The sequence below is a fragment of the Dendropsophus ebraccatus genome, chromosome 11, assembly GCF_027789765.1.
Source record: "Dendropsophus ebraccatus isolate aDenEbr1 chromosome 11, aDenEbr1.pat, whole genome shotgun sequence".
Taxonomy (NCBI): domain Eukaryota; kingdom Metazoa; phylum Chordata; class Amphibia; order Anura; family Hylidae; genus Dendropsophus; species Dendropsophus ebraccatus.
This window is the reverse complement of record NC_091464.1, coordinates 85,607,805-85,620,709: the sequence shown is the minus strand read 5'-3', so window position 1 is coordinate 85,620,709 and position 12,905 is coordinate 85,607,805. Positions and strand designations below refer to the sequence as shown.

Genomic DNA, 12,905 nt, shown 5'->3' with positions numbered 1-12,905 from the left:
GGGCCGTTGAATAGACCCAGTAAACGAGGGCCGATCTAGAAGATCAGCGCTCGTTTACATTTTTGATCGGGCCCCCATCGGCCCTTAGGTTAGGTTCACACATGGTATTTTGGTCAGATTTTTTTTAGCCAAAAAGCAGAAGTAGAACCAACACAGAGACAAACTATAATGGAAAGATTTGCACCTTTTTCTGTGTTTTGGTTAGAAATACTGACCGGAATACTATAGGCAACATTTACTATGGAGTCTAAAATGTGCGAGTATTAGTCTGTTTTTTACTCAGCCCAACAGAACTTAAGAAAAATTTGTGAATAGAGTATTCTCACAATATTTGCAAACAATTGAGCAAACATATTCATCTGGAACTGACCAGATGTAGGCATTCACCAGTCTGTGCAACTTTTAAAAAAAGTTAGAAAATCATAAATTTTGGTGCAAATCCCAAAACTTTTTTTAATTAAAAAAAAAAAAAAAGGTTGCATCTAAAAATATTCGCCCGTCGATTACCAGCTCATAAATCATTCTATTCACCATAGGCACAAAGCCCTTGATAAATGTCCCCCTATGTGTGAACCAAGTCCTAGCTGTTAAGGCTGATTTGTTGAATAAGCGAGCACTGATCTGCTAAACCTACAAACCTGTCTACGCTCCACAGTGTTCCCGCTGAAACTTCTGAGACGGTCTCCAACGTGACAGGCTTCTTAGCCAATCACTGGCTGAGATGGGACACCGCCCTGACCAGTGATTGGCTGAGCGGCCTATCACTCTAGAGACAAGCTCAGAAGCACCAGCGGCGGCTGCAGGGAGCAGCTAGAAGTACAGCAGGGAGCCTGGACAGGTTGGTACTTATTATTTTTTGTTACACAATCATCAGATGTTGGCCACACATCGCTATTACACAATGATTTTTCAACACGTTGAAAGACAACGATCAGCTGATAATTGTTTCTTTGCCTGATTGTTGTCTTTATTACACAGAGCAATAATCTGCCGAATCGGCCTCTCGATCGCTCTGTGTAATAGGGCCTTTATACATATATGCAGAGCTATAAAAGAGAACCTACAGGCTGCAATGGGATCCTACTGTACTCCCCTATTTTGATATGGATTAACAGAGGTTTTTTATTTTTTTCTTTTCTAGGCTTTCTCCTAGATACATGCAGAAAACCTAACCCAAACCCTTGTATATGCTTAAAGATCTGGGGTTCATTGATAAAAAGGTGTAATATTTTATGGAATCCACAAGATAATCAACATCAATCAGCCCAAAATCAACAATAAGAAAATCCACTCTTGATACGTAAATGATCATTAGCTTCAAGCCAAGAATAACACTTCAACTTGCATCCATTCTAAGGAATAAGGGAGACCCTGTGCCCACACGAGCACATAAAGGTCCTAGTCATGGCACTGTTATATCTGTTCTCCAGGAAGGTCAAATTCACTCTGCTAACCCGGTTACTGGGAGCACAGCTCACCTAGCAGTATAGGCCATCTTGGTAGAAAGGCACGATAACATGGCAAGTGATCGGTCTCAGGGTTTGTTCTTCAATGAGCCATAATAAACTTTCTTCCCATTTTTGGTTGTAGCAACATATAAATAATGGCATCGCCCATTGAGGTCGGGCTGTAGCAGCTAAAGACAGGTTTTACTTGGAGCTGGCACTTAAGCTTCAGCTAGGACGTTCTCCAATAATCCCTCAGCCCACAAAGAAATAGCCAGGTTCTCCTTGTCACGGTCGTTCTCAAGAGGTAAGTCCTTGACACGTGTTGGGTTATTCTCCCAAAGAGCTTTCAGTGCATCCATGTAGGAAAGTGGGAAACGTAAGCCAGTCACCTGCAATGGAGAAGACATGATCAAAAAATGTCGGTCCTGGCCTTCTCTGTTCCGTCCAGGACGCTAGGTCTGTGACTTACACAATCAAAGCTGTCATAAATGTCGGTCATACAGAAGATGAATAGTTAATAAGGCAATGCTCCAAATAATAGATACCGTGTTTCCCTGAAAATAAGACAGTGTCTTTTATAAATTTTTCCTCCCAAAGATGTGCTAGATCTTATCTTCAGGTAACGTCTTATTTTTCCATGAAGATTTCAGACACAGCGTGCGATATGGTGGCTTCCGGCCACCAGGGGGAGCTCACCACAGCACACTCGTACAGCACAGCAGGGGCAGTGTATGGTATGGCAGCCGGCGACGACATAATGGTAGACTGTGCGCAGCTCTACATCTGGCGGTAGGGGATAATGGGGATGGCGGCAAGCAATGGGCCTCTTGATGCCTTGCCTGCACATTTACAAGTAAAGGGAACATGAGGGTTAGGCAAGTGACGGTCTTCACGTCCTGCATCCAGCTGCTCTGCAACGGACGGTAATGGTAGGGGACAATGGCGGCCGGCTTAAAGAATGACAGCTGCACGCCCTGGTGTTCTGTTCGGTGCGCATGCTTCCAAACAAGGTCTTACTTTTGAGGGAGGCCTTATATTTAGTAATTCATCAAAACCTCCTCTCCTAGATCTTATTTTCAGGGGGCAGTGTGTCACCAACACTCTGAAGGTCTTTAGGGCTCTTTAATTTACAATAAGGACCAGACAATCCCTTTAAAACTACTACAAACTTTAATCAGAAGCCAGATCATAGCCTTGACTTACAGAAGCCACCTAGCATTAAAAAAAAAAAGTCAGATAACATGCAAGAGACATTCACAGATTATCTAGTGTGGTTTATAAAGAATAAAGAGGAAAAAAACGAAAAAAACATTACTATTCCTACAGGTGAACCAACAGCGCCCCCTGCTGGATAATCCTCAACACCACTACTTCCTGCAGCTATACTGATCACGCAAAACCAGTTTTTCTTTAAAGACAGAAGAGGAAGCCTAGCCCATAAAACACCAATATGTCCCCCAGGGGAGAGATATTTTCTTACTTTTACTTGCACTTAGGGAATTTTGCAAACATATATTAGCTGACTACCATAAAACAATATGAACAGGAGGAAACATGTTTTATTTTCTGCTGATGGCTTTTAAAGTTGCAGTCTAATGTCCAAATCAACTCCATACAAGTACAAACACCATGGTCCCACAAGATTCTCATTCCATCAACGATGGCTAGCATTGCTGGGTTAGGCCAACCAAGACACTCAGGCATGTTCTACCCTCTATAGTACACGGATGCTATGGAGTGTGAAGCTGCGGGCTGGCATCATAATAATACATGATGCCGGATGCAATGAAACCTATTCAAATCAGGCTGTAACAGGTCAGTTCACCAAGTTTCTCCCTTACATGATCAGCTCTATTATGGATAGGAGGAAGCATTTTGGAATCACGGCCAAAATGTGGAGAACAAACAATGTTAAAGAATAGGGTTACCAAGCGCCCAGGCACACAGCGCACAAAAGCTGGCAGTGCTTTGCTGACAGAATAACAGGGGGCAAACCTCATCTGGCATTAATTTATGGCACAGGGGGATTTATGGCTGAGCAGCTGCATGCAAGCCTTTCCCCACCCAGCACAAGGCCTGGCACAATGCCATCTTAGCTGTAGGGGTGTAAAGCCACTGCCACCAGACTCCAGAGGAGAGGACACGTTTGTGGAGTGACAGATCACACTTCTTTATCTGGAAGTTACGTTATACATTGTGCCAGCTGTAGAGTTTGGTGGGTGAGCAGTATCTCTATACCTTTACCTTACCCTTCAGCACCAAGACTTTATGGACAAACGTTGCTCCCAACTTTGTGGGAGTTTTCTGGATTCAACCTTTTCTGTTCCACCATGATGGTGCCCCAGTGCATGCAGCTAAGTCCATAGAGGCATGGAGGGAGGGGAGGTCTGGTGACTGGTGACACAGTTCTGACTAGAGATAATCGAACATCGGGAAATCTTAGGTTTGATCGAACTCTACCTTGTCGAACCTTCCGCATTTGATTCCCGATGCCTTCCCGGTCCGTGGGGAAGGAGGAGACCTCCCGAGCACCGCCTGGAATTCTGGGATTCAGCCCAGGTAATGACTATCACGGAATTCCAGGCGGTACTTGGGCTGTCTCCTCCTTCCCCACGGACCGGGCAGGCATCAGGAATCAAATTCGGAAGGTTCCACAAGGTAGAGTTTGATCGTACCTAAGATTTTCCAATAGTCGATCATCCCTAGTTCTGACCTCAACCCTATAAAACACCTGGACAAGAACGAAGACTGCAAGGCCCTCTTTTTCAACATTAATGTCTGACCTCACAAATACTCCACTGGGTGAACAGGCAAAAATTGTACAACATAGTGGTGTCCCAATGCAGATTACACTACAGAAGCTGTAAATGGACACACACACATATATGAATGCAGACAATTTTTACTTGACTTTCTGCAGAATAATGACATAAAGTCACAGAAAACAACAAAAGCCAATGAAAAGTCAAGTTAAGACTCTGTGCCACAGTGTTGGAACGGAGAGATTTATCAAACATGGTGTAAAGTGAAACTGGCTCAGTTGCCCCTAGCAACCAATCAGATTCCACCTTTCATTCCTCACAGACTCTTTGGAAAAGGAAAGGTGGAATCTGATTGGTTGCTAGGGGCAACTGAGAGTTTCACTTTACAGCATTTTTGATAAATCTCCCCCTATGTATTAAGTTAAACTTACTACATCTGTGTGTGTGTTTTCAATGAAAGTATCCCACACTCATCTGTAAGGATGGCTTGTCCCAGTATGTGGAGTTAGAGTACTTACAGGGGGACTTTCTTCAGTGTCTGACACCATGTGCGTCTTCCTTTCATTCTTCATAGCATGGAACACATAAATCATTAGCTCTTCTGAAGGTTCCTGCAATAGTGGGAAAAAAAATACTAATACATTTCACACAGCAATTCAGGTTAGAAACTGCTGACACTGTTAGATATCTGTTAGGTCAGGGAGACACATGGTACCTTTAATATACCCGTCTGTGCTTCCGGAACATAGAAACTTATATAATAATACTTCTGTAGAGCAGTGTATTATGTCTGTCAATGTGAAGGTATCTTACTAGAAGTATACATATCAGACCATTAGGGGCCTCTAAGCCCACTGGCATCAACAACAAGAAGCAGAGGGAACCTTCTCCCTCTATCTGCCTGAATGCTACAGTACCAAATGTGTAAGGGTCAGAGTGGTCAGGATCAGAGCAGAAGAAGAACGTCAGCTATATTCTATATCTGACACCTTCACCATCCTCCACAGTTTGAGCTGCGGCGCCATATATGTAACGCAAAATGGCAGCAGGGGGATTAAAGAGATTTATGCCGTCCTATCTATGGGGAGCATAACATAGTGACAGAGAAGCTGAACAGAATGATGTATCACTTACATTGTTCTGTGCAGCTGATCCAGAGATCTCCATGGACAATAAGTAGTCCTCTCCATTATGTGCATGAGCCCAGTAGTCCTAGATATTCATGAGAAGCAGAAAACTCTGCCCACCAACTTCTGATTGGCAGTTATCTATCCATGTTGTGTATAGGCAGTCAGCTGTCAATCAGCAGCTGGAGGGCGGGGGGAGGGGTGTGGCAAGAATCCTATTCTCCTGCATATTAGGAGAACAGCTGAACAGAATAATGTAAGTAATACACCAATTTGTTAAAGGGGTAGTGCGGCGGTAAACAATTATTCACAGAATAACACACATTACAAAGTTATACAACTTTGTAATGTATGTTATGTCTGTGAATGGCCCCCTTCCCCATGTCCCACCACCCCCACCCGTGTACCCGGAAGTGTGGTGCGCTATACATACCTGTCACCTGCCGACTCGTCTCCGATCTTCAGTCAGCGATGTCGTCTTCGGCCGAATCCCTCCATCTGTCCTGAGTGCCGGCCGCCCTCTGCCGCGTCATCGGCTGCTCAGCCGCGATTGGCTGAGCCAAACTGTGCTCAGCCAACCGCGGCTGAGCAGCCGATGACGCTGAAGAGGGCGGACGGCACTCAGGACGGACTGAGGGATTCGGCCCAGCCGTCCGAAGACGACATCGCAGACTGAAAATCGGAGACGAGTCGGCATGTGACAGGTATGTATAGCGCACCACACTTCCGGGTACACGGGTGGGGGTGGGGGGACACGGGGAAGGGGGCCATTCACAGATATAACATACATTACAAAGTTGTATAACTTTGTAATGTGTGTTATTCTGTGAATAATTCTTTACCGCCGCACTACCCCTTTAAGCATTGCTGCCACTGGTTTATGCTGCCTTCATTAAAGGCGGCATAAACCTAGTGATAGATTCCTTTTAAGGTGAAAAATATCTAGACATATTTCATAATATACGGCCAGATACTTTATATTTAAAGGGGTATTCTCCCCAAGGGCTAAAAAAATTAAATGCCTCCAAACCTAGCTGGTCTTACTCACCAAGTCCCCCTGAGTATTTTGAGCAGTCTCCCGTTTTTCTAGCTGCTGCCGTTCCTGAGTTACAAGTTTTTCTAAAAGATAGTCTATATCCAAGATAGGAAACTACATTTCCCATCATGCAATGCTTCTGCCTGATGATGGCGATGTAGCAGAATTGAGATGGAAATGGGGATGCAGCAGAGCTGAGATGGTGAAAATGCAACAGAACTGAGATAGTGAAGATGCAGCAGAGCTGTGATGGTGTAGCAGAGCTGAGATCGTGAAGATGCAGCAGAGCTGAGATAGTGAAGATGCAGCAGAGCTGAGATAGTGAAGATGCAGCAGAGCTGAGATGGTGAAGATGCAGCAGAGCTGAGATGGTGAAGATGCAGCAGAGCTGAGATGGTGAAGATGCAGCAGAGCTGAGATGGTGAAGATGCAGCAGAGCTGTGATGGTGATGAGGCAGCAGAGCTGCACTGTGGGCGTCCAGGGGTAAGGGGGCTGCGATGGGGGGCAGGTGAGTTCGCAGGGGGGTGGGACTGGGGGGCCGCACACACAGGAGCGCCGTGAAAGGGGGGCGGGGGAGGGGGGGGGGGGTTGCGCTGGCCGGGGAAACACCATGTGAGCAAACGCCGCAACCAGTGCCGCATACTCTGCTCCCCGGCGGCTTCAGGTGAGCATGTAAGCGGCGAGTGACAGGGGAGGGCTGCGGGCGGAGAGGGCAGGCTAGGCCCGGCTGACTCCACTGCGGGACTTGAGTCAGGGACCTGTCTGCTGGAGCGGCCACTTCATCAAGTTCTTCCTTGTGATGGACGAGACGGGGCGGCCGGGAGTTGCGGGCTGAGGACGACGCAGGCTCCGGGCAGTGAGGTGCAGGGACCGCTGCGGTTCCCAGGACAGCAGCACTGCTCGTGGCCTGGCCTTCTCCATATAATGTAATGGCCTCTTGGGTGGGGGATGACTGAAGGGTTTTGTGGGGGGAGATACATGCTGCGGTCACCGGGTGAGCTGGGGGGTCGGGGGGGGAGCTGCGCTGAAAGGAGCACCGCAGGTGGCCACCGGGTGACCTGCGGGGGGTTTGGGGCAAAGACTGTGGGTACGCTGCGGGTGGCGAGGATACACAGTGCTGGTGAGCGGCAGGGTGAGGGGGGATACACAGTGGGGTGAGATCAGGGGGGTTGGGGCTGCTGTCAGAGAGGGTGACAGTGCTCAGCAGCAGCAGCTGTCAGCGTCTCACTGTCATCCCTCTCTTCAGTGTGCTGGGTTAGATGCGATAACCCAGCCCATTGAAGAGACTGAGGACACGTGATGCCGTCTCGGAGGGTGCGGGCAAGGAGCAGGGAGCGTGTCGGGTTGGACTGAGAGCTGATGATTCTATGCAATCCGTGGGGGTTGGGGCACCTAGATAACAGCAAAACTGTGCAGAATCCATAATAAATTGATATTGGAAAGATGTAAAGCTACGGGTGGGCAACGTATTAATGCAAAAATAATTTTGGGGGGAACAGATACTGTCTGAAATTTGATACAGATAAAAAAAAAACCTGACCTGAGATGTAATGTAATAGACCCCCTACCTGTGTGTCTGGAACGCGATCTATAGTGATGGCGGCATAATCTCTGTGCTGGAGTCTGATCGTGCTGTTAAGGTTTGGTGGACCATCTGTGAAGACATGATAAAACAAAACAAGGCGGATAGTTAGAAAGCCTGAAATTATGACATTACACTTATACTATACTAATCGGTACTAGCTAAAATGTGCATATCCAAAAGCCTGCACAGATTTAAGTGGGGTTTATCAAGCACTGATTGGACAGTATAGGTCAGGGGTTAGGGAACCCTTGCTCTCCAGCTGTTGCAAAACTACAACTCCCATCATGCCTGGACAGCCAAAGCTAAAGCTTTGGCTGTCCAGACATGATGGGAGTTGTAATTTTGCAACAGCTGGAGGGCGGAGGTTTCCTACCCCTGGTGTGGGGACACACCTCATTGACAAAGGGAATGATAATACCCAATTCTACATTTATATAATAACAAAAATGTCACAATGCAAAAAGTAGTGATGATCGAACATTAAAAAAAAAAAATATCCGGGTTCGGACGCGTGGCCGAACACAAACTCTCGGCATTCAGGTCCCGGGGTCTGCAGACGCCAAAAGCTGAATGCTAAGTGTAAAGGCCCTATTCCACGGAACGATTATTGTTCGTATTCGGCCGATATCGGTGGTGGAATAGAGTGCAACGATCAGCCGACATCGTTCATGTCGGCTGATCGTTGCAGTCGCTTGTTTTTCAACATGTTGAAAAACAAGCGACTGATATAGCAGCGATCTGCTGCCGTCGCTCCGTTGAATAGGAGCATCGGCAGCAGGCGCTGCTGTATCCTATGGGCTGCCCGGACGATCAGCGATCCCCCGGGCAGCCCCCCCACAGCTCCCCGCCGCCCCCTCCCGCACTCACCCACTCGCTGCAGCCGCGTTGAATAGCGGCATCAGCGAGCGGGGAACGAGGAGCAAACGAGCGCTGAGAGCGCTCGTTTGCTCCTCTAAACGACCTGTGGAATAGGGGCATGTCGATGTTCACTCATGACTACCCCCCCCCCCCCCCCGAGTTGTTATTTTATGGGAGTATAATATATTGAATTGCCTTGTGTATTTCCACCATTTCTTATAAATGACAGATACAGGAGCTTCAGAAAAGATCATCAATCCATGTAAATACCAAGACCTACAAACAGGTGGAAAACATGATCCCATCTGTACGCTTTACTATGGACACATGAAAACGTTTGTCTTACAGACCCGATTTCCCATTAGTTTGATCCTTTCCAGCATCCGGATAAGGCGGCAATCTGTTTCCCATGAAGTCGCGCAGCATTTCACACGACCGCAGTTGGCACCTGCCCTCTATCCTCTTGGCGATGTCACATAGGAGACGACTGAGGGTACCACCTGCCCTGCTAGGGTCCAAGCACTGGAACAGTCACATATACAGAACATTAATCTGGTCGTAAGGATTCATGGCAGAAATAAAACACATAAGAGTAGACTTTTTTCATAATGATGAATATACAAAAGCAAAGGAGCATTGTAACAAAAAACAAAGCAAAAGGTAAACTATAAAAAAATGTGACTTATATGAATGTAGTTATGGTACTGGAATGGACGCTTTATGGATCGGTCCCCAATAATTAGTCAGGAGGTGTAAGGATAAGTAGAACTAAACTAAAACTGGAAAAATAAATTGTGTCAGTGTGAAAACTTTGGCCATTACTGTATATTAAAGGAGTTATACAACGTTACAAGAACATGGCCACTTTCTTCCACAGACAGCACCGCTCTAGTCTCCAGTTTGGGTGCAGATTTTGCAACTTAGTTCCAATGAAGTGAATGAAGCTTAATTGCAGAGCGGTGGCCATGTTTTTGTAGCGCTGGATAACCCTTTTAACAATTCTAATAATGGAAGGTACCAGTAGCTGTTGCAGGGGAACGCCCCTCCGCAGATCCACATTCTCCTTTGCAGCATCTTGCAGTAAAGCAGGCATCAGGTCCTGTAGATAATCCACCCAGGACCTGTAGATAAAGAAGTTGGATGGAACTAAAGAATAAGTGATGGAATTCCTTTAATCCACCAGATCCAAAGTTATTCCCTATACACAAGAAAAATAGCTGATCAGTGGAGGTTTGAGCACTACTAGATCAGCAATGTTCAGAAGCCGCAAAGAGAATGTATGGAGTAATTACCGCACATGCACATAGCGCTCCATACAATGAGGGGACAACTGTCTGCACTCAGGACTGGTGGGTGTGGACTTGTACTGACCAGCCATCTATCCTCTATCCTGTAGACCCGGGATGGCTTTGGAATATAGGACAATCGCGTTAAAGGGGTATTCCACTCAAACATAACTTTTTATATGTTGCTGCTTATGGTGAGACTATCAATTCCTTCCATACTAGTTATTATCTATTCAGTCTCCTCCCCCCAGTTCTGAGCTGCTGCTTTCTGCTGAAGACACAAAAATCTGTGTGTGAGCTTTTCTCTCTGTCCCCCCCCAGACACTCCCTTCTGAGATAGCTGATGTAAACAAGTCCCTGGCAGGCTTAATCTGCAACTTTGTAGCTTCTTTGTAATGCTGGGAGGGTTATTCTGAGGTCAAGTTACTTATTACACTTATTACTATTGTTACACTTATTTACATCAGCTGTCTCAGAAGGAAGGGAGAGGAGGGGGGAGACAGAGAGAAAAGCACACACAGATTTTTGTGTCTTCAGCAGAAAGCAGCTGCTCAGAACTGGGGGAAGGAGACTGAATAGATAATAACAAGTATGGAAAGAATTGTTAGTCTCACCATGGGCAGAAACATATCAAAAGCTATGTTTGACTGGAATACCCCTTAAAGTTAAACTTCAAAAGGCAAAGAAAACAATGTGTTAAGGGTCCTTACGTGTTCTGGTAGGTGCTGATGGTCACGTGTGTGGAGTGCGGCGTGTCTGCCGGTGTGTCAGCCTGATGAACAGTACCTCTGGGAAAATACAGCATGTCGCCCTCCTAATACAAGAAGAATCACACTGCTTGTTATCTGAGCACTCTATTCTCAGGCTCCTTTTCAACTGTGGAGAGAAATGTTACCTTTAATAGGATGTCATGAGTGGGAGTAGTGACCTTGTCCGCCGGGGACACATCATAGCCTCTAGCTAGCTGGATGATAGGCTCGTACAGGCGCCAGTGCTTCTCTCCCTCTACTTGAAGAATGAAAACCTGTAAGACACTTCTCATTGTTAACTATAACCTACAAGGTAACAGCGTCATGTCAGTGACCACACAACCTGCCGCGAGAGAAGACCGCATCACAGATACAGTTAGATGTACAGAACCGCTAACTAACTACAATATTATCCACAGGACAAACTGTCCACAGTGCTGCTCCTAATAAACCTAATGCTCTCACGCTTATCATGGCTTTTAGGTAAAAGAAGGCGGTTTAAAGGGGTACTCTGGAGGAAAAAAATATTTTCAAATCAACTGATGTCAGAAAGTTATACAGATGTAATATTACTTTTATTTAAAAAAAAAAATCGTCTACTACTTATCAGTTGCTGTATGTCCTGCAGGAAGTGGTGTATTCTTTCCAGTCTGACACAGTGCTCTCTGCTGCCACCTCTGTCCATGTCAGGAACTGTCCAGAGCAGGAGCAAATCCCCATAGAAAACTGCTCTGGACAGTTCCTGACACGGACAGAGGTGGCAGCAGAGAGCACTGTGTCAGACTGGAAAGAATATATCACTTCATGCAGGACATTCAGCAGCTGATAAGTACTGCAATATGTTTTTTTAAAAGGGGTCGTCCAGCAAAAATCTTTTTCTTTCAAATCAACTGGTGTCAGAAAGTAATATAGATTTGTAATATACTTCTATTAAAAATTCTAAAGTCTTCCCATACTTATATTAGCTGCTGTATGTCCTGCAGGAAATGTTTTATTTTCAGTCTGACACAGCGCTCTCTGCTGACATCTCTGGCCGAGACAGGAACTGTCCAGGGCAGGAGAGGTTTTCTATGGGGATTCAGAGAAAAACGAGACAGAGTTCCTGTCTCGGTCAGAGATGTCAGCAGAGAGCAGTGTGTCAGACTGAAAATAAAACAACATTTCCTGCAGGACATACAGCAGCTAATAAGTATGGGAAGAGTTGAGATTTTTTTAATAGAAGTAAATTACAAATCTATATAACTTTAATGACACCAGTTGATTTGAAAGAAAAAAGATTTTTCGCTGGACAACCCCTTTAAATTGAAGAAATGTACAAATCTCTATAATGTTCTGACACCAGTTGATTGAAAAAATAAATTCTCTGGGAGTACTTCAAATATATTAAAGAGCACAAGCCTGTTAAAAAAAAATGGATGTCACGCACAGTCTATGTGCCTGGCCTTGATATCTACACCAGCTCTGATATAACATACACAATTATCTGCAGTTATGATAAATCAGTCGGGTCATGGGCAAAGCTATGTTGCTTGTCGCTTGCTCAAAAATGTAAAACTTTTGTTTGTTTCGAAAACTGGCGTACCGTCTTAATACTGTATATCTGTAACCGCCTTGATCCTGGTGGGGAAGCTTATTCAGAACACTACAGAGCAATGCAAGTGTAAACCGCTGTATGATACTGCCATCTACTGGTAAATACAATCATTACACACACAAAAAAAAAAAAAAAAATTATATATATATGTGTTTAAATTTATTTATTTATTTATTTATTTATTTAAGTAATACATGCCGCACCCCTTTACCTCAACATCGTCATGGTGCGGGGGCAGGCCCTGAGAGCCGGACGGTGTGATGTACACGTTACACCCAACTAAGGCGCCAAAGAAACACTCCAGCTTCTCCATGATCTGCCACAAGTTGTCCTGCAGGGTAAGATGGTGACCATTAGCAGCATCATGAGAGTAAACCGTATCCTTCATTAGTTATATAGGACGTCTCTTACATTAAACCTCTGAGGCTGATGGAACTGGATGGTGGCCCGGGCGCTCCG

General features: G+C 45.5%; 1 protein-coding gene across 2 annotated transcripts in view; it reads right to left on the bottom strand.

Moving 5' to 3' along the window:
• Nucleotides 1-514: 514 nt before the first annotated feature.
• The window catches only part of RIOX2 (ribosomal oxygenase 2), a 15,182-nt gene continuing 2,791 nt past the window's right edge, over nt 515-12,905 (bottom strand). For both annotated transcript variants that reach the window (XM_069944506.1, XM_069944507.1), the window contains exons 2-10: nt 12,858-12,905; nt 12,658-12,777; nt 10,999-11,127; nt 10,814-10,917; nt 9,836-9,938; nt 9,168-9,339; nt 7,943-8,028; nt 4,729-4,821; nt 515-1,837 (exon numbers count right to left, since the gene is read on the bottom strand). The exon at nt 12,858-12,905 is cut by the window's right edge. In XM_069944506.1, the coding sequence (XP_069800607.1) occupies nt 1,667-1,837; nt 4,729-4,821; nt 7,943-8,028; nt 9,168-9,339; nt 9,836-9,938; nt 10,814-10,917; nt 10,999-11,127; nt 12,658-12,777; nt 12,858-12,905 (1,026 nt within the window). In that variant the 3' untranslated portion in view covers nt 515-1,666. The remainder of the gene's footprint in view (nt 1,838-4,728; nt 4,822-7,942; nt 8,029-9,167; nt 9,340-9,835; nt 9,939-10,813; nt 10,918-10,998; nt 11,128-12,657; nt 12,778-12,857) is intronic.